The sequence below is a fragment of the Acanthamoeba castellanii genome, assembly GCF_000313135.1.
Source record: "Acanthamoeba castellanii str. Neff unplaced genomic scaffold scf7180000084741, whole genome shotgun sequence".
Classification (NCBI taxonomy): Eukaryota; Discosea; order Longamoebia; family Acanthamoebidae; genus Acanthamoeba; species Acanthamoeba castellanii.
Window position 1 is genome coordinate 850161 of NW_004457702.1, and position 27580 is coordinate 877740.

The window sequence follows — 27580 nt, forward strand, 5'->3', positions numbered from 1 at the left end:
GTGTGTGTGTGTGTGTGTGTGTGATATGATCTGTTTTGTAATACCTGCCCGAGCCAAGGCGAGCGATGGCCGAGAGGTCGCCCTCAACCTCCAGCAGAGTACCGAGCGTGTAGGCTGGCACACGACACACACGACACGCACACACGCACACGCGACACATGACACACGCACACGCGCGACACGAGGTGAGAATTGGGCGGCTGGGGCGATGGACGAGTGGGTGCGGGGGTACTGAGGCAGGCGAAGCCGGAGGCGGACGAGGCCAGACCAGCGGCGGTGGGGAAGTTGTTGACGGAGACGATGTGGAAGTGGTACTCGCGGGCCTTGCCCTCCTCCACGTTCTCGCCGAGCCGCTTGAGCAGCCCGCTGCGGGCCACCAGCTGCCCGATGCAGTTCTGCATGCGGCCGGACGACACGCTCTCCTCCTTCCCGTTGAGCCACAGCCGGTCCTCCTTGAACCTGCAACGGCCGAATGCAAAGATCAAAAGAATGAAAGTGTAGCGTGAAAACAAATTCCAATCTCATTTAAAAAAAAAAAGAGAGGTCTGGGCTTGGCCGTGAAGAAATGAATCAATGGGAAGTAAATGCGAGTATGATCTTACGAATAAAACACTCAAAATAATAAATTAGGCCTCAATTAAATGGCATTAGGCGGAAAAAAAATATAAATTAAATGGGATTCAATTAAATCGCGGAAGAAGTACTCCTTGCTGGCCATGACGGTGGTGGTGGTGCAGAGGTCGGTCATGCTGAGGGTGGTGGAGAGGGACGAATTGAGCGGCAAGATGAGCTTCTCATCGGTCTTGCCCCAGTACTTGATCACAGCAATGTTCACCGGAGCCTGAGCCGTCACGCAGAGCGCCTTCGTCGTCGCCATCTCTTCCTCTTCCGCAAGATCAACAAACAACAAATCGCCGCACTCGAGAAGAGATCAGCTCCGGCAATACAGGCTTAATTAAATGCTACAATTAAAAACAAATTGTTGAATTTTCCTTTTATGAGCAAAAGGAACAAAATAAAGTCCTTACAAATTACAATTCGAAGGTCGCTGCTCAAGCAAAGAACATCTTGACCACACCCACGATCGGTGCGCGACAGATCGGGCAGCCTCCTCTCTCCTCCTTGATCCGGTTGCCACTGTTGTGTGCGCGTGTGCGTGTGCGCGTGTGCGTGTGCGCGTGTGCGGTGAGTGCGGTGGCGTACTGTTAGTTGGGCAAAGGCGAGGTGGTGGTGGTGGTGGTGGGAAGAAAGCTGCAGAGCGTACCAGGGCTGGCAGAGGGCGACGTGTCCACAGGGGTAGAGCAGCGCGTCCTTGGCCGCATCGAAGCAGACGATGCATTCGTTGCCGCCGTCCTCCTCCTCTTCATCTTCATCTTCGCCTGCTCCCGCTTCCTCGGCTTCCGCCGGTGCCTCGGCCGGCTGCTGGGGTGGCGTTGGGTCAACCGCCCCTTGTGCCGGCTGCGGCTGCGGATGGGGCTGTGGCGGCTGGGCCGGGGCCTCTACACCGACGGGGCCGTGACCATGGCCGTGGCCGACTCGGGTGGCGGCCGAGTGGGGCACGCGGGTGGGGTGCTGGAACAGCAGCTTGTGTTCGGCGTCGAAGATGTCGCGGCAGCGGGCGCCGTATCGACAAGCCTGGTGGTACCCCGCCCATCGACAGACTTAGTTAGCCGTGACACATATGACTCACGACACACGACGCACGACGCACGACACACACGACGCACGACACGACACGACACGGCACGACACACACGACACACACGACGACACATGAAAAGGAGGTGGTGGTGGTGACGTACGACTGGCGGATGAGAGTAGAGTGCGCGGTGCGAGTAGTCGTGGAGTTTGGTGCAGGTGCCGTAGCTGCAGGGCTGCGGGTGCTCGGTCCGCTGGCGGTGCTCGTCGTCCACCATGGAGCACAGGCCACCAAACCTAATAAAATAAAATAAAATAAAAATACAATGTCATATATATTTAGTACTATATAATATTAGAAAAGAATTATAAATAAATAGAGTAGAGTACCTGCATGGGATCAGGGGCTTCTCGCTGTGCGTGAAGAGCTTGCGGTGCAGCCTGTCGTTGACGAACGCACAGCGGGCCGCGTAGCGACACTCCTGTTTCTCGAGTCCTTTCGGCGCGTTCTCGAACGCAACCTTGTAACCTGTGTGTGCTCCGTTAGCCCGTGTGTGTGTGTGTGTGTGTGTGTGTGTGTGTGCGCGCGCGCGCGCGGTGGTGTGTGGTGCGTGCGTGTGCGGTGGTGTGTGCGGTGCGTGCGTACTGCTGAGGAGGCGGTCGACGTCTTCCGAGCCGAGCTTCACCCGCGGCGCGCCCGGCGCGAAGTGGAACAGGAACGGCGCGAAGCCCAGTCGCACGAGCGCGTGCCACACGCTGAGGAACGCGCGCGTGCCGGTGAAGTCGCGCCCCGGCGAGACCTCGATGCGCGGGATGTAGTAGACGGGCGCCAGGAAGCGCACGCCCACGACCCGCTCGCGGTGGTGCGCCATCGTGGCCGACAGGGCGTCGATGTTGAAGTTGATCGTGTTGCTGCAGAACACGACGTCGGGCTGGGCGGCGAAGTGGCGGTCGAGCTGCTGCATCACGCCCTGCTTCACCCTGAGGTCCTCGACGATGGCCTACATCGGGGCGTAATGATCAGTTGTGTGCGTGTCGTGTGTGTGTGTGTGTGTGGTTGTTACCTCGAATACGAATTGGATGGGCGGAAGTGCATCGAGGAAGGTGTCCAGTTCGGCATGCTCGCAGGGATGGATGCGGCTGATCGAATGCGCGAGGTCTGCTTGCGACATGAGCGGCTCATCTTCTTTCTGTTCGTCAATTACAATGGTAAGTGAACACCATCAGCATCACACGACACGACACACACGCCACACACACGAGCGAACCTTGGCGAAGAGGGAAACGAGGCCGCCTTCGCGGCCGGTTTCGAGGTAGCCCTTGCGCGCGGCCAGGTGGACGTTGTGCGCCAGCAGCGGGTCGCGGTCGTACAGGTACACCACGCACCCGCGCCGCGCCAGCTCGCCCGCGATCGCCGAACCCATGAAGCCCGCGCCCAGCACCAGCACCGTCGTCCGCTCCTGCGCGTCGCCGTAGCCATGGCCGCCGCGCTCGTGACGGTGGTGGTGGTCCACCCGATGGCCGCGCTCGCGATCGACCGGGCTGGCGGCGCGATCGAACCCGCCACGGCCTCGAAAGCCTTGCGCGCCGCGCTCGCCGCCGCCGCGCTCGTCGTTGTGGTGATGGCCGCGTCCGCCACCGCCGTGGTGGCCTTCGTAGCGCTCGCCGCCGCGCTCGTGGTGGCGTTCGGCCTGGTGGTGGCCGCCGCGGTGGCCTTCGTGGCGCTCGCCACCGCGCTCGTGGTGGTGATGGCCGCGTCCGCCACCGCCGTGGTGGCCTTCGTGGCGGTCGGACTGGTGGTGGTGGTGGCCGCCTTCGTGGCCGCGAGCGCCGCGGCCAGGGCTGTGGTCTTCGGGGCCGCCGTGGCCGTGGGGCCTGGGTGCTCCGCCGCGGTGGTGGTGGCGGTCTTCGCCTTCGCCACTACCGGGGTGGTGATGGTGCTGGTGGTGGGGCCGGGTGAAGTCTTCTTCTCTTCCGCGTGGTCTGTCTCCTCCTCTCCCTCGCCCCCTGCTCTCACCAAGAGATGATCTAGTGTATTTCGAGCGTAAATGAATGAATGAATGGCATTTATTATAAATCAAATGTGCAAAAAGGCAGCGAGATGGTGGGAAGAATGAGAAAGTTGAAGTTGTTGTTACCGTGGTCCTCTAGGTTGTTCCATTGGTCTTTGTAAATCCAGAGATTGCGATCGGTTGTAGTTAGTGCCTCCGCCGGCGTATTATTGAATACAATCTCCCCTTTGCCCCTTCCAAAAACTCTTCTCTTTCTCGTTTGCTGAATCCGAACTTATATTTTTATGCTGAAGTATTTTATTTTCTGAATTTCTCCTTTTCCGATTTATTTCATGAAATAAATCGCTAATTATACTAATTATAATAATAATGTTGTTGTATTCAAATACGCAGATACAGTCGCCAACGCAAGTGGCAGGCATCGTCCCCTTCTTCCTCAACCTTCCCTCTTCCTTCTTCTTCTTCTTCTTTTGTCCCCTTCCCCTCTTGATGGCCTCTCTTCTTAGAAGAGCCGCCTGGCCTGGACGATCGTGGTTCCGGTCTTCTTCTTGAGGGCGACGAGCGCCTTCACGTGCTCCTGGAACACCTTGTGGAGGATCGTGCCCTGCAAAGTACACACATATGTTTAGTGTGACCGCACACGCACGCACACGCGACACACGCACACACGCGACACGCACACGGTCTCCAAGGAAGGAACGAGGAACGTACCTCGTTGGTGTAGAAGACGAGGCGCGTGGGGTTCATGAGCGAACCGACGACCACACCGAACTCGGTTTCCGACGACGCCCAGTTGGCGATCTTGTTGAACGGGTACGACTCCACGGGCGCCTGCGGTCACATTCGAGCGCGGGCGCGTCAGTGCCATCGACCAGAGAGAAAACAGAAGAAGAAGAAGAAGAAGAAGAAGAGGTGGTGGTGGTGAGAGCGTACCACGTCTGGTGGCGAGAGGACGTGGAAACCGTTGCCGTCGACCGCGAGCATTACCGTAACCTTGCCGTTCTCTTGTATCCTCTGTTGATCATAATTAGATGGCGCGCAAGCACACGACACGCACGACACATGATCGAGGCGTGGTGGGGTGAGGACGCACCGTGGCGTTGAAGCAGCACGCGCCGTAGAGGCTCCACTGTCGAACGACCTCGAGGTACTTCTGCTCGGCCTGGGCGGCGGTGAGGCTCTTGTCCTTGTCGGCGTGCTTACGGATCGCCTCCGCCCACTTCTCGGCACTCTTGGCGCTCACGAATTGCACCGGAATGTACTCGCGAATCTTTCTCCTGTGTGTGCGTCGTGCGTGTCGTGTGTTGTGTGTCGTGTGCCGTGTGCCGTGTCGTGTGTGTCGTGTGTTGTGTGAGCGCCGGGCATTGAATGAAAACATGGAGTGGCCGGGGGCACATACGCGATTTCGTCCCAGTTGATCTCGCCGTCGTGCTTCATGCGGAGCTGCATGGCGGCCAGAAGGGCAGCGTCGTCCTCGGAGACCAGGTGGCGGCCGGTGACGACCTGGCCGATGGCCTGGTGGCACAGCAGGTGCGTCGCGGTGGGGTCGCGCGGCTCGCCCCGCTTGTTGAGCAGCACGTAGCGGTGGAACGAGAACTGGATGGGGATGTCGGGGTGCTCCTTCTCCCACCCGGCGATCACGTCCATGATGTTCACCGAATCGTCCAGCGGCTCTCCCACCTCTGTAATAAGAATACAGTATAATCAAATAAATAAATAAATAAATGATAATTGATAAGCATGGATTGAAAAGAAAATAATAAATAAATAAAATAATGTGGAGGGCGTACCGCCATCGAATCGGGTCTCGGGGGTCTTCTCGCCGTAGTGGGCGAAGAGCTTCCACTCGGGCGAGACGACGTTGAGCTTGAGCTCCTTGGTGAGCTGCCCGAAGAGCTCCCTCACGGTGCCGGCCATATCGGCCTTGACCACCTGGATCGTGCCGTCCATCATGCCCACGGGGATGTCGACCAGCTTACCCACCTGCGCGTACTCCACCGGTCAGCACCACACACACACGACACACACGACACACACGACACACACACACAATGATCTGTGCCAGCGCGCGTACCCTGACGGATTCGAACTCGAACGACGATGTGGCGAATTTGCGGTTGCCGTGCCTCTTGATGCGGCCCAGGTTGATAAGCGCAGCCCTGGCGAGCCTGCCGATGTCGGCTCTCGGCTCATCGTCGTTCACGTGCTTGGGCACCACCGCGAACTTGGCCAGCAGAGCCTGCGCACGCCAAGCGGGTTTAGTGTGTGCGTCTTGTGTGTGTCGTGCGCGTGTGTTGTGTGTGTGCCGTGAAGCGCACCTGAAGGTAGGGCAGCAGCTCTCTGCCGGGCTGGTAGAGACCGCACATGATGGCCAGGATCTCCCAGCCGTGCAACAGGCTCGACCTGATCGCGAACAAGGTGGAAACGGCGCGTGAGATGACTGCGGCAGGCAAAGGAAGAGGCGGTGGGCGGTGCGAAACGCACTCGAACGCGTTGTCGGTGATCTGCTTGATGATCTGGCAGAAGATCTCGTCGCGCAGCTTGCCGTTCTCAATGCCGGTGTCGCCGATCTGGCGCATCAGCTGCCACAAGAGCGACTTTTTCGTCGACGGGAAGTCACCCTGGTGAAGGAAAACACGAACACACACACCCACACAACACACACACACACACACACACACAACGCACGACACAACGTACGACACGCGCGAGTCAGACTGGAGTTGGTGGGGCCAAGGCTCGGGAGGTGAGGAGCAGGGGCGACGTACCATGTACTTCATGATGTTCAGGAAGGTCTCCTTGGCCGCCTTCCAGTCCTGGGGCTCGATCGACTTGAGCAGCGGTTGGCTGATCGGGTTGCCGGTCCACGCGATCTCCTTCTCCATCTCCAGCATCTTCTTCTTCTTGCGCAGCGTACCTTATAGCGAGACCAAAAACATACTCTCATGGTGAGCGTGTGTCGTGTGTCTCGTGTCGTGTGTCGTGCGTTGCATGTACCGGTGATGAGCTCGCTGTTGAAGTACTCCTGCGCGAAGCGAAGCATCGGGAAGTCGGCCGTGGGGTCGTCCTTGGACGCCGCCGGACCCGTTCCACCCGTCACCACTGCATAGGGGGGGGAAATATTTCGGATTCCTCGAGGGTGAGCCACCGCGCTCGACATACCACACATGCCTCGTTTGTGGGTGAGAGGCGCAGCGCGTACCGCGGGGTCGGGAGACCGGGTCGGCGGTGGGCATGACCGCGGGCTCGAACACCCCGCGGGCGTGTGTCTTGCCCGCCTGGATGTTGGTCCGCACGCGGGTCATCGAGTTGGAATTGGAGGCGCCCGCCTTGCCCGCGGCGCTGCCGATGCCCATGCCCAGTGCGATGAGCGCGCCGCCGGGCCGCGAGATCGTGGTCCCGGTGACCGACGCGAAGATGTCCGCCTCGCCGTTGCCCGCCGCGGCGCCCGACGCCCCGCTACCGGCCGACGTCGACCCCACCTTCTGTCGCAACTGTGTGTGGCACAATCATTCATTGGTGAGAAAGGAAAATCAAGGAAAACAGATAAGAAAAAGGCTGGATAAGTGGAGGAGTAGGAGTACCCGAATGCTGCCGGACTTGGAGACGTCGTACTGGGGCTTGGAATCTGGCGGCAGGATCAGGATCTCGACCATGTTGGCCGGGAAGAGACCGCTCTGTCCGTTCACCTCACCGGTCCACCAGCCCTGCACACGCGAGCGCGATTATGTGAGCTCTTCCGCGCACACGACGCGCAACACACAACATACGCATGACACGACACACGACACAGAGAAAATGTGGGACACCAAAGCGTACGTTGGCGTCCTTCTTGGTGACGCTGATGATTTCGTCCTTCTTGAAGCCGAGCAACCGGTCGTCGGTGACCTCATAGTCGGAGAGCGCCTTGGCGTGCGTGGAATCCTCCCGCAAATAGTATACATAGTCCTCAATTACGGACACGATCTCGATACCCTGGGGTGGTGCGATACATTCCTCCAAGTAAGCGGAATTCATTGAATGCCACACACACACATGCACACGGCACACGGCACACGGCACACGGCACACGCACACGGCACACGCACACATGCACCAGCATTTACTTGGAGGGCGTACCGATTGTGTGATCACCTCGAGAGACCTGTGCGTGCCGCCATCGCCTTCGTCGACCACCAGCCTCACGCCCTTGCTCGTGTAGCCGTATTCGGTGATCTGGTTGAAGTAGATGCTCGCCGCAAAGACCGAGCTGACGGGCATGTGCGTGTCCTTGTTCAACATCCGAATGCCACCAATCCCGATTACCATGTCCTGTTGCGTGTTGCGTGTTGCGTGTTGCGTGGTGTGTGTGTCGTGTGTCGTGTGCCGGTGTGCCGGTGTGTCGGTGTGTCGTGTGTGTCGTGTGAGACGAGTGTGGCGCTTCGCACTCACATATAGTATGGTGTGGGTGGGGCACCATGGAGGTGGACTCGTTGAGGGCGAATCCAAACTGCTCCGGGTTGGAAGGCTTGACGGGGAAAACGGAGTGACCGTACAGGGGCAACTGGCAACGATCGAGAAAAGAGGTGAGAAAAGTAACAAGAAAAAGAAAAAGGCGACTGCAAACAACAACAACACGTACGTTGGTGGCGAGGCGGAGGCAGGCGGCCATGGCCTCCGGCTTGCTGTTGAACTTGGCCTTCTTGGCGCACTCGACGTATTCGGTCTTGATGGCCTCGACCCACTCGTCCTCCGTCCTCTTGCTGTGCTCGTGCGCGGGGATCATTCCCATCACCAATTGCCTGCAACACGACACACACGACACGCGACACGCAGTTGTGAGTGTGTGAGTGTGTGAGTGTGTGTGTGTGTGTGTGGTGTATGATGACAGCTAAGAATTGGATGGTGAGGGCGCCAACGCACTTGATGTTGGGTACGCCCCAATCGAAGTCCTCGCCGTGCTCTGCGTGAATTGAAAGAGCGAGCATCTGGACCAAGAGCTCCGTGTCGCTGCAGGGTACTTGACCTACGCACACGCGGCCGTGTTAGCGCAACGTGTGTCGTGTGTGTGTGCGGCGCGTGTCGTGCGCTGTGTGCCGTGTGACGTGTGCGGCGCGTGTGAGAGAGTCATGTGTGTACCCTTTCGGATGGCACCCACGAACTGGTAGTAGTCGAGCGTGTTCTCTACAGAGTCCTCGGAGACGTAGGTCGGGTCGAGATGCAGCTTCTTCTTGAAGACCAGCCTGAAGTCCTCCCACTTGCCCTTGTTCTGCTCCAGGAAGCGCTCGGCCTTGGCCAAGATGTCCGAAATGTACTCCAGCGGTGTCATGCTCCGCTCTGTATTCGTGTTGTGTGTCGTGTGTCGTGTGCGTGTCGTGTGTCGTGTGCGCGTGCGTGTGCGCGTGCGTGTGCGTGTGTTAGTAGCACGAACACGGCCAAGGTGACCCCGCGTCTCTGGTCGGGCGAGGAGGGCGTACCAAGATTCCACTTGTCGTAGGTCTCGTAGAGGGCGAACTCGGTCGGGTCGTCCAGGTGGATCTTGAAGCAGACCATGGAGAACACCTCGCAGGCGCTCGACATCGGATCAATCTCGACCTGGCACGTGGCCCCGTCCAGCATGTGCACCGTGACCTCCATCGGTTTCAGCGCCTGTGAATGTCGCCGTGTGTGTGTGTGTGTGTGTCGCCGTGTGCGTGTGTCGTGGGTTAGTAACGTGCGAGGGAATCACTGGCTGGACAGCAAGCGCACGTACCCTGTTAGCGTCCAACTCGACGGTGGAGGGAGGGAACGTGCGCGGGCGCGCGAAGACGTCGACGATCAGGCGGCGCAGCTTGAGGAGCGAGTACTTGGCGCAGTCCTCGAACCCGGGGGTGTTCTCGGCCAGCATGAGGTAGGCGGTCACCACCTTGAGCAGCTTGGCCGTGGGCGAGAACAGGCCACAGCAGGCCGCCATCGCCTCCCAGCCTCGCGTGGTGCTCATCCTACATATATATATATATATATCTTTTAGGTCAGGCATTTGAACAATGCTATCAAGAATGCGGGCCTGGACCGGGGGCGTACCGGTCGGGATTGTTGGCGATCTGCTTCATGAGCAGGCAGAAGATCTCGTCGCGCAGATCAAAGTGGCGCAGGCCGTAGACGAAGATATCGCGCAGGGCGGCGTAGCCCTTGTCGGTCTTGGTGTCCATGTAGGCTGTGAGCTTCTTGAAGATGTGGAGGGCCTCCGTGCGCATTTTGGCATCCGTGTAGGGGTGCAGCGTATCATCCGCTTTCTGCCCCGTTTCAAACACACTCCGTTATTTGCGTGTTGCGTGTTGCACGAGCAGTGGGCCTGAAGGGGTGGCGCGTGCCTTTTGGTAGGACACCAGCTGGCTCAGCGAAGGCGACTGCTTCTTCCTGATGGTGAAACGACGCTTCGCGCTCTGGGTCTGGATTGGCGGTCCAACAGCGGCGCGTCAGATTCCAGCACGCTCACCACACGACACACGACGCACCGCACATGCACGAGCACACACACACACTACCTGGAAATGCTGCGTGGCGTAGTCGATGAACAGGTGCTGCGCGATCTCCGAGCGGTCGTTGAGGATCTTGCCCGGTTCCTTCTTACTGCTCACCAAAAGGGGGGAAGGAAAAAAGTCAACAATTGTCAACTCAACCGCAATGTGGTCGTCGCAGCTGTTTGACTCCCGTGGTGGGTGCGTGCGGGTGGGTACTTGAGCACGAGCTCGGGTCGGAACTGCATGGGTTGCGTGCCGGAGGTGCGCTTGGGAATGAGGATGAAGGACTTGCGCAGCGTGTCGATGCGCCGGCGCATGGAGACCGGCGACGCCGCCTCACCATCCGACGACCCTGTTGCGTTGATCGCCCAACCCCCGAACGGTTAGTGTCATTCGCCTATGTGTGTGCGTGTGTGTGCACGTGTGTGTGTGTGCGTGTGCGTGCGCGTGTGCGTGTGCGGTACCTCCGACTTCGTTGTCCGAGTCCTTGAAAGAGCGGCCTCGCTTCCGTCCCTCGAGGCCCTCCTTCTCCTTGCCCTTGCCCTTGTCCTTCTTGGCCTTCTTCTTCCGCTTTTCGGAGTCGCTGCCGATGAAGGAGCCCTTCCTCCTCTCGGGGTCGCTGCCGATCAGGGAGCCCCGCCGGTTGCTGGGGCTGCCGGCGCCGGAGCTCTCAAAGTCGCTGAACGAGCCGCGGCGCGGCGAGCGGTCCGGGTGGAGCAGGTTGTTGGACGCTACGGCCAGCGTGGCCACGTCGCGGGGCAGGGGCGGCAAGGCGGCGGACTCCACGGGCGGGTTCTTGAGGCGCTCCTCGGCCTCGGCGGCGGCCCGGCGCTGGGCCTCCTCCTCGTCGAGCCGCGCCTGCTCGGCCCGGCGGGCCTCCTCCTCCGCGCGCTTGCGGGCCTCCTCCTCCTCGGCCAGCAGCTTCAGGCGCTCCTCCTTGGCCATCTTGGCTAGCAGCTCCTCGCGCTGCCGGGCCTCCTCCTCCTTGCGCTTGCGCTCTTCCTCGAGCCGGATGCGCTCCTCCTCCTCCCGGCGCTTACGCTCCTCCTCCTCCCGACGCCGCCTCTCCTCCTCCTCCCGGCGCTTGCGCTCCTCCTCCTCGCGCTTCTTCTGGAGCGCGATCAGGAAGGCCTTGCGGGCGATCTTCATCCGCGTGAACGACTGGAGCAGCACCGTGGCCGACCTCAGACTCAGGAAGCGCCTGCGCGCGCTCCAGCGTCGAGCCACTGCGCGCATGTGCGTGTGCGGTGGTGCGTGTGCGTGACGTCAGCAGAGTTGGCAACAGCGTGGAGCGGAAGATGGAGTTGTGAGGCCGTACCGGTCTGGGCCACGATGACGGAGATACGGTACTGGAGGTAGTAGTTGCGCACGACAATCATACGCCACCACGACTGAATGGAGACCACGCGCGACGTGATGCACTGGTTGCGCAACAACTCGAGAGCGTTGTTCTGGACAAGGAGAAGAAGAATGTGAGCATCCGCATGTTACCGTTCATGTGTGCACGTGTGTCGTGTGTGGTGTGTGTCGTGTGTGTCGTATGGTCGTATGTGTCGTGTGTGGTGTGTGTCGTGTGTGTCGTGTGTGTCGTGTGTGGTGTGTGTCGTATGGTCGTATGTGTCGTGTGTGTCGTGTGTGTCGTGTGTGTCGTGTGTGTTGAACATACCTGAGATTCCTTGAGGAAGACCTTGGTCATGCCGATCTGCCAGAGGTCCTCCGGCTTGCCCGAGAAGCCGGGGAGGGTCACCTTATTGAGGATCTGCCTGGCGAACTGCACCATCTCGTCCCTGCTCGCTGAGTCGGTCATGCGTTGGGTGTAACTGACCACAACTACAGACGACACGCACCGCACACGCACCACACAGCGAAAGAGTCATGCACACTTTTTTGAAAAAAAATCATCAAATCGTAGGCCTGGGTGCACAACGCACCTTTGTAGCGCTCGCAGAACTCGGGGAGCGCGTAGCGGAAGGGATAACCGTAGGATCGAATCCTGATCGTCTCCAACATACCCGAGTACCGCAGCTGGGCCAGGACCTAATATCGTGTGCAGACAAGCAATGAGACACGCGTGCCGTGTGCGCGTTGTGGTGTTGTGTGTGTGTGTGTGTGTGTGTGTGTGTGGTGTGTGTGTGTGTACCATGTCGTCATCGAAGTTATCGCACACTTTGAGTGTGTTGGGCTTGATGCAACGAACGTAGTGCGGCTGCGTGGCGGAGAGCGTGGCCATCAGCTCGCCCAGCTGGCGCCTGAACTTGGCGCCCACCGTGGGCGGACCCTTCCTCATCGTCGATGAACCACCCAGGCTGCCGCTAGGGCCGATCGAGAGCCGTTGGCCGGAGGGACCCGGGGGCGCCGAAGCCGCTAGGCCGGTGCTCGCTGCGCAGGGACAGGCCGAGCCAGCAGATCAGCAAACAAACTACGACCATCATGGCCGACGACACACCCACACTCACACCCACATCAAAGAGAGAGAGAAGGGCGTACTGCGGCCTCGGCCTCTGTTGGTGGCCTCGACCTCGGGCTCGGGCTCGTCGGTGAAGAGATCGACCAGGATCTTGATGGAGCTCTTCTTCAACATGGACACGATGTCCTCCTGCAGGGTGTCCTTGTTCTTGTCCAGGAAGCCAGTGACCAGGTACGACACCTCGCCGGCGTAGTGGCGCACGGAGAAGGTGGTCTTCGATCGCAGGTGCACGTCGTACTTCTTGGAGGCCTTGTGGTTGGTGTTGAGCTTCTCCAGCAGCGTCTGCGCGTATTGTTTGGGAAAGAATGTAAAGAATGAACCATTGAAACCACCCATGATGCCGCAAATGTGTGTGTTTGGGGGGCGAGCCAAACCTGGTCGGAGGCCTTGGGGAACCGGACTTCTTCGTCGAGAAGGGAGAGAATGCCGAGCGGTCTGCCCTCGATGAGGTCCAGGCAGTCCTGGTTGTCCTCGAACGTGATCGAGTCCCAGTTTATCTTCTCCGCATTGTACTCCTCTTGCTCCAGCTGGTATGGTAGAACGATCAGATCAGCACCACACACACACACACACATGCACACATACATCTATACATCTATACATATTGTACATAAGGGCCGAGATAGTACCTTGAAGATGGTCAAGTTGAAAAATTGCTGCAGCTTTTCGTTGGCGAAGTTGATGCAAAACTGCTCGAAGCTGTTCACCTGTGCAGGCGCAAGACGTTTTGAATCAGAGGCGGGTCCAGAGGCCAGAGTAAGGCGAGGTGCGAGGGAGAGCGCGTTCGTTCGTTCGTAATACCTTAAAGTTTTCGAAACCGAAGATGTCCAACACGCCGATGGAGCTGCAGATGTCCTCCTTGAGGATGGCCTTGTTGATCTGGGTCACCAGCCAATCGAACAGCCGGGCGTAGATGGCCTTGGCCAGCGCGTCCCTGGTGTCGATGGCCTCGCTCGGCTTCATCTTGATCTCGATGGTCTGGCCACGGATGTGCATGGTGCGGATGATGAGCGTCTTGTCCAGCTCGTTCGCGTTGATTCCAAACAGCGCAGCCGCAGCCGAGACCTCTGCAGACAGCATGACAATGTGAGCATGTGTGTGGTGTGTGTCGTGTCATGGGTTTGAAGGCCCACCTTCTCTGTTGGCGACCAACGAGCCATCGCCATCGGCCTTGAACTGGATGTTGCCGAGACGCAGGATGCCGGACAGCACGCTGAAGACGGTGCACTGCAGTTCCTGCGAGATCTCCAGCGAGGACATGGCAATCTGCACATAATCAACGCACGACACACGCAACACCCAGCGATGCGTCAGTCTGTGCAAGAGCAGTGAGAAACATAGAACACTACGAAGCCAACTACAGCACCTTGATCCGCTTAAACATCTTGGAGTCGTCGAATTCGTCCACCGAGGTACAGCCGCTCTGCGAAAGGTACCAGTAGGAGGAGAGGTCCTTGAGCTTGTATCTCTCTGTTGGCAGAGAATGCGCGCCGTGAGCGTTGATGGGGCATAGAAGAGGGGGGTAGTAGTAGTAGTAGTGCCGAGCTTACCCCTCTCCTCGGGGCTCGCGCCAGCAAGCAGCTGGTAGAAAATGTGGTAGTTACGCTCCTCGGGCGCTTGGTAGACCAATCGAGACTGGAGAGCAGAGACACGGCGCAAAACGTGGGTGAGCCAAACAACATAACTTACAGAGAGAAGCCACGGAGAGAAAGGCCACAGCAGAAGAAGAACGTACGCGCTCAAGAAGGTCTGGAGGTCGAGGAGGAGCAGTGGGCGTAGCGCGCGAGGTGTGGAATGAACAACGCGTTAGTGGGGGAGAGGTGGCATGTCGGCGTGGCTGTACAGACAAGGTGATCGGAGAGAAGGACGTACACTGTATAATTCGCGCTCCCGAAATGGTTCCACCCTTGTTGAAGTGGATCTCTATGAACTTACCCTGTTCCGTTCCACCGCACACCCAACAAGGAACGTCATCGCGTCAGTTTTTCACCTCTTGCCCTCCCTCCCCCCTCTTCGCGTCGGCTGCCGTCTCGCAGCGCGCCGGCTTGGCGGGTAGCGACGTACGAAGCGCGAGGAGTTGTTGTTCCTGACCGTCTTGGCGTTACCAAAGGCCTCGAGAAGGGGCGAAGACTCGAGGATCTTCTGCTCGACCTCCGAGTGCTGGCTGGTACGTGCGGCGAGGAACTGCAGGATGAGCTTCGTCGCCTCCGTTTTGCCCGAACCGGACTCGCCACTATTGGATCACATCCAACAAAACAAAGATCATCAAAATCGGTCAAATCGGGCGTGAATTGAAAGAAGTACTTGAGCTGATTATGATAATGGTGATGATGGCGGTGGCTGTGGCTGTGCCATGTTGGTGTGGAGGGGGGGGGTGGAAGACCTGATCACGACGGACTGGTTCCGCAGGGACTCGCGCATCTGATAGTAGCAGGCTTCGGCCGTGGCGAAGATATGGGGAGGAGGCCTCAGTTCGGGGGCGATGATCGACTTCCCGATGTAGAGCTTGACCGCCTTCTTCGTGTAGATGGGCAGCTGCTTGAACGGATTGACCGACACCAGAATCGAACCAGTGTTTGTCTGTGTGTCGTGTCGTGTCGCGTGTTGTGCATGTGTATGATGAGAGAGATGAGGTTGTCGATGATCACCCACCACGAGTAGAAAGGAGCAGAAAAGAGAAGGCGCGTACGTAGATCAGATTTTGGATGTAGCGCGTCTTGAGGTTCCTCAAGATCTTCTCCTGGGTGAGCGTCTTCATCTTGATCATGTCCTCCACTCCCTTTCCCACACACACTTCATCGTTTTCTTCGTCAATCATCTTCGTAGTTTTCTGTTCTCTCGTCTACTTCTCGTCTTCTTGTTCTTCTATCCTCCTCGTCGCCAACCTCTGTGGCTGTGTGAAAGGGGTGGGGTCCCGCGATTTCGATGAGCCTTTTCGTTTAACACGAAGACCTCGAGCCGAGAGCGGAAGTGTGAAGATCGATCGATTGTCCTCACGACTCTTCTCTCTCTCTCTCTCTCTCTAATATATCCCGCAAGTCACCACCGCACACACCACTAGGTGCTCCTTGTTGGGCCTTTCTTCTCACACTAAACACACACCCTGTAACCCCCCTAAAAGCGGGTCCTGGCTCGCTCTCCGGAGAGAACGAAAATCACGCGCGGCAGGGTCCAAGGGCTGCGCACTCAGAGAGCTGCGCGAAGAGGCGCACTTGCCTTATTTGTTTTTTGGTTGGTTGGCAACCTAACAACCAATCCCAGCTTTCTATCAATTCGGGCTTTGTAGTGATCTGGCCGGGGGGCAAATAAAAGACAAATAAAAGGTGGTGGATGATGGTGCGTGCCCTATCTCGCCCTTGGCTCTGTATCGGTTGTAGTTGACGGACGGCCATACAGCGCTGTTGTGTGCGTGTGCGTTACACTGTCGTGTGTCGTGTCGTGTACGCTGTGTGACATCTTCGATTGGCAGCGGTTATTTAGTACTCTTGCGCCTGAACACTAATATCTCTGCGTCCAAAGGTACCGCCTGCGTCGTGTATTCTTCGGTGGGCACCTGCTCGCACGCGAAGCCAAACTTGTCCGCATGCTTCAGTACTGTTTGCACACAGCGTTCAGTCAGCGCTCACGTCGAGCGCGTACGCGTGTGCATGCGCGGGGATGTGTCATGTCACAGACAACACTGGACACGGCGAACCTTTGTGCTTGAGGCCGGCCGTACGCGGGATGAAGGAGATGACGAACAGAGACGACTCCTCGCAGGCCAACGCAGCGTCCACCGTCTCAAAGAGCGCTGGGATGAGATGCGAATGCTCCGGATAGATCACATCCGAGCCTGAGGCCCGTGATTGAACGCGCGTGCGAATGGATTAGGAAATGATGAAGTGTACACATCATTCTTAATGCAAGCCGACTGTATGTACCGATGATGGTCTCGAAGGGAGGATACTTCTGTTTCAAGGCCGGCACGTCGTCCACCCACTTCATCACCATGCCCTCGGCCTTGTCTGCAACACTCAGCCGTGAGTGCGGTTGATCGCGTTAACGGTTTCGTGTAGTTCTCCTGTACCTTGGAGAGAGTTCAGCTCGATGTTCTGGTTCAACATATCCATCACCTCTTCGTTCCTGTCGGTGAGCACCACCTGTGCCGACGTTCCTGCCCCGCGTCAGCCCCAAGGACAGTTCAAGCAGCTGCGATCGTATGGGCGCGGGTACGTACCTTGGCAGCGAAGCGGGCAGCAATCAGGCCCGACACGCCACAGCCGGCCCCCACCTCCAGCACGCGCTTACTTCGCACGACGTGCGGGTTCGCAGTCAAGTAGAGACCTGACCGCGTAGGGCGCAAGGAAGTGCTTAGTTGCGGGCTCTACACAGAGGAGCCCAGAAAAAAGAGAGGGGGGGCTCACGTTGTACCGAGCACGCGAGAGCCGGGCCACACCATGCGACCGGTCTCGTCGATGTCGTTGTCGCGGTCCACCACCGTGCCCCGCAGAAAGCCCATCGACGCGATGCTCACCTTGGTGCCGTCGCTGTACTCGAACATCGTGCTGACCCATCTAGGCACGGATGATGATTTGAAGAAACAACATTTCTTCATATAACACTCAGTGCGGTCAGTGGATTCTAGAAGCCCGCATACCCGTCGTCATCAGCTTCCGTCTCGGTGATGACAACGCTGGACCTCCCTGAGGCTTGCATGGCCAATTTTAAAATAATAAATAATAAATTAGAATAAAGGAAACTCAAAACACAAAAAACTCCAAACTGCCCAACACTTGCATGGAGGCGGTGAGCCGCACAAGCACGGAGCTGCGGCTAGAGCTGAAGGGCGCACGGCGGCAGCGCCTTGCAGCTGCCGTCTTCCTTGGGGCGGGCATACTTGTTGCTCTCCTCCTCGGCTGGCGCACCCGCCTTCGCTGCTTTCCTTGGTCCCCCCCCCTTCCCTCATTATTTTCAACGTTTATATAAATATATATATTTCAAGATTAATGATAGTCTATTTTATTTATTTATTAACTTATTCATTGTCAGGGAGGAAGCAATGTCACCAGCCGAAGCGCTACGTGGCGGGTGGTGCGTGGTGCGACAGGAGAATTTGTGGCTGTGGAGCGAGCGTAGCGTGCAGATGGCACACATACGCGCCGCGCTCCTGGACGGCTCCGGTCTCGCCTCCCGCGTGACGCTCGTCATCATGCCCAAGGCACGGCACCATGCCCCTCTTTGGCACCACTCAGCACCGCCTGGCGAACGATTAGACCTGGTGGCAACTCACACGCTCGCTTTGGGACTCGCGCGCTCAGGCTCGGCACGGCAGGCGACCGCCAACACCAGGGCAGCTACAGACCAGCGGCGAAGTGCGAGATCCTTCAGACACGGCGGGTCCCCATGAACGAAGGTGAGAGTAGTGATCTCTTGACCATCTATCAGACGTGTATGGACCGCTCACCGTTCTGAGTGCTCTTCCGATGACCAGAGACGAACCCGCGGAGGTTGGAAACGACGCAGAAGGGACTGATGCGCACCACCCGCAACAGCGTGATTCGGCGTCGGGCAGAGTGCTCGCCGAAGACGCGCAAGTGCTGGGTACGTTTGGAGCCAGCCAAGAGCTACCAGCGTTCGTGTGGTATGTTGTGAATGACGCTTGGCTTTCGCTACATGTTCAGCTGCGCAGATCGGGCGAAAGGAGCACGGGGTGCCTGGCGAAGACGACAACATACAGGAACTGCCGCTCACCCACTACTACTCGATCACGGGCCACGCCATCAAGCTGCGCATTGTGCGCCGCGTGAACGAGCTCATCATATCCTCTTCCTCCTGCTCTCACCACTTTCATTATTCTTCTCTTCGTGGTAATGTTGGATGGTCTGCGTTTCGTTCCTTGACTCTAGTCTCACGCCAACGACTGGAAGGTTCCCAGCGAAGATGGCGAAGAGACCACCACAGACTTCATCAACAAAGTGATCCTCGATGAGGAGCTAGATGATCGATGGTACCTTCTTCTCGGATCGCTCTCTGCACATTACGCGCGCCACACTGATGGTGTTTGTCTGTCTATTTTGGCGTGCGCGTGTGTAGGTTTGCTTATGGGTGCGGGGCGCTATTGGCCAGCGTCTTCGTCGCCCTGATCTTTATTTCCAAGAGAGAGGTCTGTATTATTGACAAAAGCGACAACGTCGTACGTTCCCTGCATCTCATGCATCACCACACGAACACCGCGGGCACTAAGCTGGATGCTGATCCATTCTTCCACTTCGTCATCAGCTGGCCATCATCCGCAGCAATGCGTGGAGCCGACAAGAGGAGGTGTACAACTGGCAAGACGTTGGGCTGGTGGAGATCCACAGAGCTACCCAGAACCGAAAGACAGACTTCAACATCTTCTTCAACATCGAGCCCTTTTCCTCTTGGGTGCCCCTGTCCCAGCATGGGACCTACGCATCAGAGGTAAGTGCGATCATCACATTGCCAGCTATCTGCACATCACCTTGTTGCCCACACCGTATAACATGTTTCCTCTTGTACAGGAGGAGGCAGAGGAGATATGCTCAGAGATAAGGGATTTCATTGGCCTCACCTCTTGGCAGAACCTCTTGCAGCTGAAGAAGCTGAGCTGAGTTGGTATTTTGTTCTTCGTCCTAACGAAATTTCGGCGCAGCCACCTTAAAGTCTAGCCGCGTTGTGCGCCTGTGGGTTTACGAGAGGTTATTCAATTTGTATTTGGTATTTTTTTTTGGTTCCATCGACGGACCTGGCTGTGCTAATTCAAGGATAGACATTCAAGGAACACATCAACCTCCATCTTCCTACCTCCTCAGTACGGTTGCGATCGTCTAGATTGGGCTGCCTGTGTTGGATAATTATCGATAATCGAGATCATTATCGACTTCTAATCGGCCAAGATGGCGGATGGCAAGAATGCGAAGCACACCTTGAAGATGCTGCTTGTTGGCGACAGCGGTACTGCGCCTTTCTTTTCCTCTTCTTCCTCTCTGCATCAATTTCCATCTTGAGAAGTATTTAGACATTTCTTGTGTTTACCGTTTGCATCATTCCTCTCCTCACCGCTATCGTTTTATGCGGATTATGGATCAGGCGTGGGTAAGAGTTGTCTCTTGCAAAGGTTCTCCGATGGAACCTTCACCCACAGCTTCATGCCCACCATTGGGTACTCCTTCTTGATCCCCCTGGCCTCTTCTGCGGGCTCTTCCTCTTTGATCTGCCTTCTACTCGGTGAGATCTATCAATTTTTCCTCTAGATTTGTTGACATTGTGTTCCTCCTTGATAGCATTGACTTCAAGGTGAGGACCGTCCCCATCGAAGGGAAGGAGATCAAGCTCCAACTGTGGGACACAGCTGGTCAAGAGCGTTTCCGTACGTTTCCCATCTTACCCACTCGCCCCCTCGACGGACAGAGAAGACAGCCTTGTTTGTAGCCTCTGCATCTTCTCCCGCCATCTTTTCTTTTGAACCGTTTGCGGCGTTTCCACCACTCGTTGTTTGTAGATCTAATCTCTTGTCATCTGCAGGCACCATCACCGCTGCTTACTACCGTGGCGGTCACGGTGTGGTGCTTGTCTACGACGTCACCGACCAGAACTCCTTCAGCCGTAAGTACTCAACTTCTCTCCCCCTGCGTGTCCTCCGCTCGTCGAGTTCTCTCCATTCCTTTGCGTCTGTGGGCCACCTTTGTGCGAGAGCGGCTGGCTGATGGTGGGCTGTCTTGCTTCCTGGTGTACACAGACATTAAGATCTGGATGAAGGGCATTGAGCAACATGCCTCGCAGGGCGTCAACAAGATCCTCGTGGGCAACAAGGCCGACATGGACGATAAGCGGGTACGCTTGCCCGCCGCCTCCTTCGTTCGAATCACAAGGTCTAATAAGGTCGTATGCCGTTCCGCCCGTCAGGTTGTAAGCACAGAGCAGGGACAGGAGCTGGCAGAGAAGTATGGCATCAGGTTCTATGAGACCTCCGCAAAGACCGTACCGTCTCCTCTCTCTCCTCTGCCCGTCGCATGTAGTGTTGACCGCGCCTCTTTGCAGGGACAAAACGTCGACGACATGTTCTTGCTGCTCGCCAAGGAAATCAAGCACCGGGTGATCGATCCTATGGGCGACGAGCCCGAGGAGCCTCAGGTTCGGGGCACCTCCTCCACAATGTCACCGCCCACCCCATCCGTGCGCGTACATAGTCTAACGCTGGTCTCCTCCTTCTCTGCCGCTCTAGGCCACTTCCTCAAGCCCCAAGGTGGATCTGACCAGCAGCAAGGACTCGCAACCACAGGCCTCGGGCGGCTGCTGTGGTAAGTAAATAGGAGGCGGAAGAAGAGCAGAGCAGGGTGTGAGCGGGCAGAGCGCAAGAGAGAAACAAGAGAAGAGTAGAGAGAGGAGCGAGAGTAGTCCTAGAGAGAACAAGGAAAGAACTGCGGAAGAGACAGCGGAGCTCTTCAAGAGCGAAGCTCCTGTTGCACGGCATTACCAGACCCAACAAGGAAGGTTTGGAGCAGACAAGCTGCAACCTTTGGGGACAGATCGCCTGCGTTGTCTGGTGCACCATCTTGTCTGTCGGCAGCAAAAAGAAAAGAATTGCAGAAAAGAATTGCTCGACAATGGCAGGATTCGAACCTGCGCGGGGAAACCCCACCTCGTTAGCAGCGAGGCACCTTAACCACTCGGCCACATTGTCTTCACTACCTGTGGAGGCACTTAAGAGCTCGTTAAAGCTGACAATTAGCAACAGACAGCTTGTGCCTGCGTCCAAGTGCGGCAGGGCAATTCGGTGGAGACGTTTTTATTCATGGAGCTTGCCAGCGTTGGCCCATTGGGAAAGCAGGCTGAGTGTCTTAGTGTGGGATGGTGTGAAGAGCTCTGGTGCGAGCTTGCTCATGTGCTCGAGGAAGGCGGCGACCGACACAGCCTGCATGCGTGACAGGCCCTTGGTCCTGAGACCCGAAGGTCCCTGCGTGAGCAAGTAGGGCACCACTGTTCGGCCAACGTCGCCCTCAGGATCGTGCAGGACGCTGGTCATGAAGGAGGGAATGTAGAATCGGAACCCAGCGGCATCAAGGAAGCAGAGTTCGTGTCGATGTTTGAAGAGGGTGTTGAGGGGAACCTCGCTCCAGTTCCTTGTTGCATCATCTCGAGGAGCAGACTTGACTTGCTTGCAGTCGGGGGTCCAGCACACGTCCGCCTGGCGTGCCTGGGGAAGGGAAAGGCCCGAGCCCAGCGTGACGCCGGCGAAGGCGTCGGAGATCTGCCTGATGAGCTTGTTGTTTATGTCTTCTTGTTGAGCCATGGTGCTATTGGAGTAGTTGGTGTGCTTTCGCCGAGGTTGTGTCGCCTTTTGGCTGTGACATTGTCGGGGCGTGTGTCATTCGGGCAGGCCATTAAGAGAAAATTGAAGGAACAGAACTCGCCTCTCAATGCACTGCCAAACGCAACCAAGTTGCTCCGCTCGGCAGTCAGTGGGGAGACCACACTGAGGCCAACGGTAAAAATAATGATATTTTAGTTTATTTTAGCAGATAGTTTGGCGCCTTTTTTGTTGCTGGCACAAAACGCCAAGTCGCATTTGCGGTACAAGCGAAAATGAAGCAGGAAGATGTTGAAGATGGAGGCCTCAGTATGCGCGAGGGTCGGCAAGCGCAGGCAAACAAAAACAAAGATGAACGAAGATTTCCCTTCCCGTTTCCGCCGTATGCCATTCAGCGGCAGTTCATGAATGAGATGTACGCGGTTCTGGATAAGGGCGGCCTGGGCATCTTCGAAAGCCCCACGGGCACGGTGCGACCCTGTCCCTCTTCTTCACCGCGCAATCTGATTGCGCATTTCTTAGTCTTTTATTTTCTATCACATGCGCAGGGCAAGTCGTTAAGCATCATCTGCAGCGCCCTGCAGTGGCTGAGAGACAACGAAAACAACCTTGACCTTGACGACGCAGCGGCCTTGGACGACAAGCCAACTGCGCTCCAACCAACGGACACCGCCGACAAAACAAACAAAAAAGAAGAGGCGGCAGGTGCGTACCCACTCGCTGCCCGAACAAGGTGGTGCTCAGCTTACATCGCAGATGGTGCGCAGCATCTGCGACAACCGCGTCAGCTACACCTGAACTGGATTGGATCACTGCAGCCTACCAGAAGATGCAGGAGAAGAAGAGGTGCGTCTGCACACCTCGCCACACATGTGATTGTCATCGCGTACAATACGCTCACAGCCAATGACTGATATCAGGGCGCTCGAACTGGAAGAGCAGAAGGAGAAGCGACTAAAGCAGCAGAAGCGGCTGGAGAAGCTACAGGAAGCGGAGCCAGACCACCCAAGTGCGCGAGTGCCCCAACTCCAATCATTGGTACAATCATGCCTATGGCCTCACTAACCATGTGCGTGTGCGGTGTGTGCAGATAAAAAGAGGAAAGTGGCTTGGCTCTCGGGCGGCAAAGGCGCAGGCGGAAAAGCTCACCAGCAGCAGAAGCCCGACCTGTCGTTCATCGACGAAATGATACGCCGCAGCGAGGAAAAGGAAAAGCGCAAGCAGGAGGGCGAGGGCGACGGTGATGGCACGCACAGCGACGACGAGTTCTGTCTGGCCGAGTACGAGAGCGAAGACGAAGACGAGCGCCCACCGCCGGACGTGACGGCGACGTCGAGGGGAGGCAAGGACAAGAAGGGTCACAAGTCCAAGCGAGAGATGCTCAAGGGCCTGTACCTCGATTCGCAAGAGGACGACGAAGCCGACGGCGAAGGCGAAGAGGAGCTGCACGTCCGCAAGGCACGTAATCACCACACACTCGCTTTCGAAGTGCACAGACACGCCCTGGACTCATCGCCGCGTGTTGTGTGTCGTGCCGTGACGTGTTGTGGCGTGTGAGTGTGCGATATCACAGCTCTATTACTGTAGTCGCACGCACTCCCAGCTGCGTCAATTCGTGGGCGAAGTACGTTGCTTGTATTTCCACTTTGCGCCAATCTTCCAACACTCGACTCATGGACGGCACACCAGGTCAAGCGAACCGAGTTTGCAGACCGCATGCGAGTGGTGACCCTGGGCTCGCGCAAGAACCTGTGCGTGAACGCCAAAGTGAAGGTAAACCGTTTCGTGTCGTCCGTATGTGTGGCCACTGTGCTCACGCGCAGCGGTCCCCGCAGAAACTGTCGAGCGTGGGCGCGATCAACGACCGATGCCTCGACATGCAGAAGCAGAAGACCCTCGTGACCGGTGAAGACATCCCCGGCCTCTCATATGCAGCACGCACGCGCACCGCACACGCAATACTCAGCAACATCCCCTTCATCACCACAGAGGAAGAAAACATGTTTGGGAAGGCCAAGAAGTCCGTCGTGCTCTCCAAGTGCGAGTGGTACGAACAGAGCTCGCAGAAGCTCTATCGCGACCACGTGTTGGTACGGCGCATGCACCCACCACACGACACGCGCACACGCACCCGACACACGCCATTTATCGTTTTCACCCTCCGGCTTCGGTCCCTGCACAGCTCAAGGTGAGGGACATCGAGGAGCTGGTGCAGTTGGGCGAGAAGCAGAGGGCGTGCCCCTACTACGGCACCCGCGCCGCCGTGCCTTCGGTCGAGGTGCGTACGCCCTCTGGCGCTGGCGCCCCCTTGCTCGCTCAAGCACGCACGCGCTGGTCCACCTATAAAAGAAACGTTTGCCCTCTGCAGGTGGTGGCTCTGCCCTATAACATGCTCCTGCACAGGGCCACCCGCGAATCGCTGGGCGTCGATCTCAAGGTACGGACGACTAGCCTTGGGCGCCGCGGCGGCTGGGTACCTGGCGGTAAATGTCAAGCGCTGACCTGGCTGGGTGTGGGGACGTACGTACAACAGGGCAACATCGTGGTCGTGGACGAGGCGCACAACCTCGTGGACGCCATCAACGAAATGTACTCCACACAGCTCACCCTACGCCAGGTACTTGCTGACGTCCACTCGCGTGAGTGGGCTCCATTGATGGTGATGGCCGTGACGATGATGCTGATGATGATGTGCCGCGCATTCATCCACAGTTGACGCAGGCAGAGTCACAGCTGGATCAGTACAGAGCGCGGTACCAAAACCGACTCAAGGCCAAGAATCTGAGTTATATCCGCCAGATCCTGGTGATCGTTCGCGCCTTCATCAAGCTCCTCCAGAACCCGCACGCGTGGCCGGCGTCTGCGTCGGCCGGCGCCGCCGGCGCTGCAGTCGCGGCCACCTCGTCCTCGCTCGCCCTGCCCACCTTCACGCACCACGCCACCCAGGAGTCGGAGGAGAAGACGCAGATCAGCACCAGCAACGACTTCCTCTTCGCCACCAAGATCGACAACATGAACCTCTTCAAGATCGAAAAGTACATCCAACGCTCCGAGATCGTCAAGAAGGTACGTACCTTCGTCCCGCGCAAGATTTCATTTGCCCCATACTTGTGCATGGGGGGCTCTTCCTGTTTATTAATGACCACTCTTGTACCATGCGTGCGTGTGGTGTTGCGTGGTGTCGTGTGTCATCGTAGCTGAACGGATTTGTCGAGAAATACGAGTCGTCTGAGGTGCAAGTACACATCTCTGACGATGGTATGCTCACAACGCACGGCACACGGCACACGGCACACGGCACACGGCACACGGCACACGGCACACGGCACACGGCACACGGCACACGGCACACGGCACACGGCACACGGCACACGGCACACGGCACACGGCACACGGCACACGGCACACGGCACACGGCACACGGCACACGGCACACGGCACACGGCACACGGCACACGGCACACGGCACACGGCACACGGCACACGGCACACGGCACACGCACGTCAATGATACATAAAACTGACCGACGGTTGTTGGCTCCAAGGCGAGGAGATCGAGGTGGAGGGTCGCTCGCGGCCCGCCATGGGCGCCGTGGAGGCTTTCCTCCTCTCGCTCACCAACGCCGACGCCGACGGACGCCTCCTGCTCTCCCACAACCCTCGTACGGCTTTCCCCTGCCCCCCCCCCGCCGTACGCACGATGATCGTGTTAACGAACGACACACGGCCGCACACACGCACACGCACACACGCACACGCACACGCACACGCACACAACGCTCAGGCAAGGTGGGCGAGTCGAGCCTCAAGTTCATCCTCCTCAACCCGGCCAAACACTTTCGGGAGGTGGTGGCCGAGGCCAGGGCGGTCGTGCTGGCCGGCGGCACCATGCACCCGGTACTCTCCTCCACTTCCACCCGCCTCGCCAGAAGAGCGCTCGGGACCTGTTTGGTGTGCGGCGCGTTGGCACCGGTTGCTGACCGCACACACACCACCGCACACACGCACACACGCACACGCACACACGCACCACCGCACGCGCAGATCCCGGATCTGGTGTTCCAATTGTTCGGACCTGAAGCTGAGGTGCCGGAGCCCATCAAGCCCAAGCTCGTCGGCCTGCGGTCCTTCTCCTGCGGTACTTCCCCACCCGTAGCCTCCCCCCATCTAGCAGCCCTCCTTCGCACCAGGCCAGGGTCAATTGACCCCCCCCCTCCTTCGTTCTTCGTTACATACGAAGGTCACGTCATCACGAGCGAGAGCCTGCTGACCCTGTGCGTGGGCAGCGGACCGTCCGACGTGCCGTTCGACTTTGCCTGGCAGAACCGGTCCTCCGCCGCCATGGTCCATTCCTCCCGACGACCTGGGGAGCAGTCACGATTTACGGCCTATTCGCTGATTGGGTTGGGTTCCTCTTCTTCTTCTTCTTCTCCTCCTCTTCTTCTTTCAATCTTCACCAGATCGAGGAGCTGGGCCGGTTGGTGCTCAACATGTGCAACCTCGTGCCCGACGGCGTGGTCATGTTCTTCCCGTCCTACCACTACGAACAGCAGGTTACCACTACCACCACTGCTGTGTGTGTGCGTGTGTGCGTGTGTGCGTGTGTGTGCGTGTGCGGTGGTGATTGGGTTCATTGCTGGTGTGGCGACACAAATGCGATTCTCGCTCGCTGACGTGCGGCCGGGCGGACCCAGGTGATATCGACCTGGGAGACGTCGGGCATGCTGGCCAAGATCAACGCCAGGAAGAAGGTGCTGCGGGAGCCCAGGGCGGCGTCGATGATCGGCCAGGTCCTCGAAGAGTACAAGGACGCCATCGACGCCAACTTCACTCCCACCGGCGCCGCAGCGAGCGTACGCAACACGACACACACCGCACAAAACGACACGCAACACGCACCACCGCACGACACGACACGACACGACACGACACGCGCGCAAATGGTGACGTCGAGGTGGTTTGTGATCGCGCAGACGTCGCGCCAGCGGGGTGCGATACTGAGCGCGGTGGTGGGCGGCAAGATGTCCGAGGGCATCAACTTCTCCGACGGCCTGGGCCGCTGCGTCGTCATGGTCGGCCTGCCCTACCCGAACCCGCGCGACCCCGTCCTCGTCGAGAAGATGAAGTACATCAGCGCCAAGGCAGCTGCCGCCGCCGCTTCAACATCGTCATCTTCATCATCATCATCGTCGTGGTCGTCATCGTCGTCACCGGCGAGGCGTGCAATGTCGGCGCCGGTGATGTCTGCGCGGCAGTACTACGAGAACGCGTGCATGCGGGCGGTCAACCAGTCGATCGGGCGGTCGATCAGGCACGCGGGTGACTACGCGACCATCCTGCTGGTGGACCACCGCTACATGCGCCCGGAGATCACCAGCAAGCTGCCCCGCTGGATCGCCGCCACCATGCCCCCGTGCGTGCTCCTTTCGCGCTCGTGTGTCGTGTGGTGTGGTGTGTCGTGTGAGTGTCGTGTCGTGTGCTCACCGCGTTCATTAGGAACGGCGCCGATCCGAGCAAGCCGTTCACATTCGGCCAGGCGTTTGGACACACGCGCGCCTTCTTCCAGAACAAGCGGGAGCGCCAGGCCGCCATTGAGAACCAACGTCGCTCCGCGCGAGAAGGCAACAACCACTGCCCCAACAAGTAAACCCTCTTCTTGCGAAAGAAGCTC

General features: G+C 58.0%; 8 protein-coding genes across 8 annotated transcripts in view; 3 read left to right on the forward strand and 5 right to left on the reverse strand.

Moving 5' to 3' along the window:
• ACA1_175080 (diphosphomevalonate decarboxylase) overlaps window positions 1-877 on the reverse strand; it is a gene marked incomplete at both ends in the record, with an annotated part of 2532 nt that extends 1655 nt beyond the window's left edge. The window contains 3 exons of the mRNA XM_004356681.1: window positions 45-114; window positions 233-459; window positions 705-877. Coding sequence (XP_004356734.1) covers window positions 45-114; window positions 233-459; window positions 705-877 — 470 coding nt within the window. The remainder of the gene's footprint in view (window positions 1-44; window positions 115-232; window positions 460-704) is intronic.
• Window positions 878-1052: 175 nt separating this feature from the next.
• On the reverse strand, window positions 1053-3799 carry ACA1_175090 (3-hydroxyacyl-CoA dehydrogenase, NAD binding domain containing protein; the record flags this gene model as incomplete). The annotated part of the gene is made up of 8 exons (XM_004356682.1): window positions 1053-1137; window positions 1265-1635; window positions 1803-1935; window positions 2029-2167; window positions 2285-2639; window positions 2703-2828; window positions 2907-3645; window positions 3777-3799. 8 exons carry the CDS (start codon window positions 3797-3799, stop codon window positions 1053-1055), a joined length of 1971 nt encoding a protein of 656 aa, XP_004356735.1.
• A 353-nt stretch (window positions 3800-4152) lies between these two features.
• ACA1_175100 (myosin head (motor domain) domain containing protein) lies at window positions 4153-15366 on the reverse strand (the record flags this gene model as incomplete). The annotated part of the gene is made up of 40 exons (XM_004356683.1): window positions 4153-4254; window positions 4362-4481; window positions 4584-4664; window positions 4744-4927; window positions 5050-5332; window positions 5441-5633; window positions 5725-5889; window positions 5969-6053; window positions 6135-6271; window positions 6419-6567; window positions 6648-6752; window positions 6853-7144; window positions 7235-7357; window positions 7470-7625; window positions 7770-7961; window positions 8107-8193; window positions 8272-8431; window positions 8553-8655; window positions 8769-8966; window positions 9107-9278; window positions 9382-9610; window positions 9693-9904; window positions 9953-10060; window positions 10157-10241; window positions 10349-10484; window positions 10597-11358; window positions 11451-11583; window positions 11799-11962; window positions 12064-12169; window positions 12273-12511; window positions 12620-12881; window positions 12974-13126; window positions 13229-13306; window positions 13401-13666; window positions 13733-13865; window positions 13966-14069; window positions 14150-14234; window positions 14664-14832; window positions 14983-15179; window positions 15289-15366. 40 exons carry the CDS (start codon window positions 15364-15366, stop codon window positions 4153-4155), a joined length of 6786 nt encoding a protein of 2261 aa, XP_004356736.1.
• Window positions 15367-16075: 709 nt separating this feature from the next.
• ACA1_175110 (uncharacterized protein) lies at window positions 16076-17139 on the reverse strand (the record flags this gene model as incomplete). Its single annotated transcript, XM_004356684.1, has 7 exons — window positions 16076-16090; window positions 16123-16193; window positions 16294-16431; window positions 16520-16603; window positions 16666-16738; window positions 16816-16922; window positions 17010-17139. The coding sequence occupies 7 exons, from the start codon at window positions 17137-17139 to the stop codon at window positions 16076-16078; spliced, it is 618 nt and encodes a 205-aa protein (XP_004356737.1).
• A 971-nt stretch (window positions 17140-18110) lies between these two features.
• ACA1_175120 (uncharacterized protein) lies at window positions 18111-19210 on the forward strand (the record flags this gene model as incomplete). The annotated part of the gene is made up of 6 exons (XM_004356685.1): window positions 18111-18179; window positions 18268-18372; window positions 18485-18585; window positions 18672-18771; window positions 18858-19040; window positions 19121-19210. 6 exons carry the CDS (start codon window positions 18111-18113, stop codon window positions 19208-19210), a joined length of 648 nt encoding a protein of 215 aa, XP_004356738.1.
• A 285-nt stretch (window positions 19211-19495) lies between these two features.
• Window positions 19496-20907, forward strand: ACA1_175130 (Rab8/RabEfamily small GTPase, putative; the record flags this gene model as incomplete). The annotated part of the gene is made up of 8 exons (XM_004356686.1): window positions 19496-19553; window positions 19689-19761; window positions 19883-19968; window positions 20124-20204; window positions 20338-20432; window positions 20523-20579; window positions 20640-20732; window positions 20824-20907. 8 exons carry the CDS (start codon window positions 19496-19498, stop codon window positions 20905-20907), a joined length of 627 nt encoding a protein of 208 aa, XP_004356739.1.
• A 480-nt stretch (window positions 20908-21387) lies between these two features.
• ACA1_175140 (uncharacterized protein) lies at window positions 21388-21891 on the reverse strand (the record flags this gene model as incomplete). The annotated part of the gene is made up of 1 exon (XM_004356687.1): window positions 21388-21891. The coding sequence occupies one exon, from the start codon at window positions 21889-21891 to the stop codon at window positions 21388-21390; it is 504 nt and encodes a 167-aa protein (XP_004356740.1).
• A 431-nt stretch (window positions 21892-22322) lies between these two features.
• ACA1_175150 (DEAD/H (AspGlu-Ala-Asp/His) box polypeptide 11, putative) lies at window positions 22323-27556 on the forward strand (the record flags this gene model as incomplete). Its single annotated transcript, XM_004356688.1, has 20 exons — window positions 22323-22379; window positions 22458-22614; window positions 22677-22755; window positions 22830-22918; window positions 23000-23358; window positions 23599-23682; window positions 23733-23999; window positions 24092-24187; window positions 24278-24346; window positions 24443-24526; window positions 24631-24975; window positions 25107-25167; window positions 25455-25571; window positions 25694-25806; window positions 25954-26047; window positions 26150-26253; window positions 26370-26462; window positions 26604-26762; window positions 26883-27322; window positions 27406-27556. 20 exons carry the CDS (start codon window positions 22323-22325, stop codon window positions 27554-27556), a joined length of 3018 nt encoding a protein of 1005 aa, XP_004356741.1.
• Between the last annotated feature and the right edge of the window lie 24 nt (window positions 27557-27580).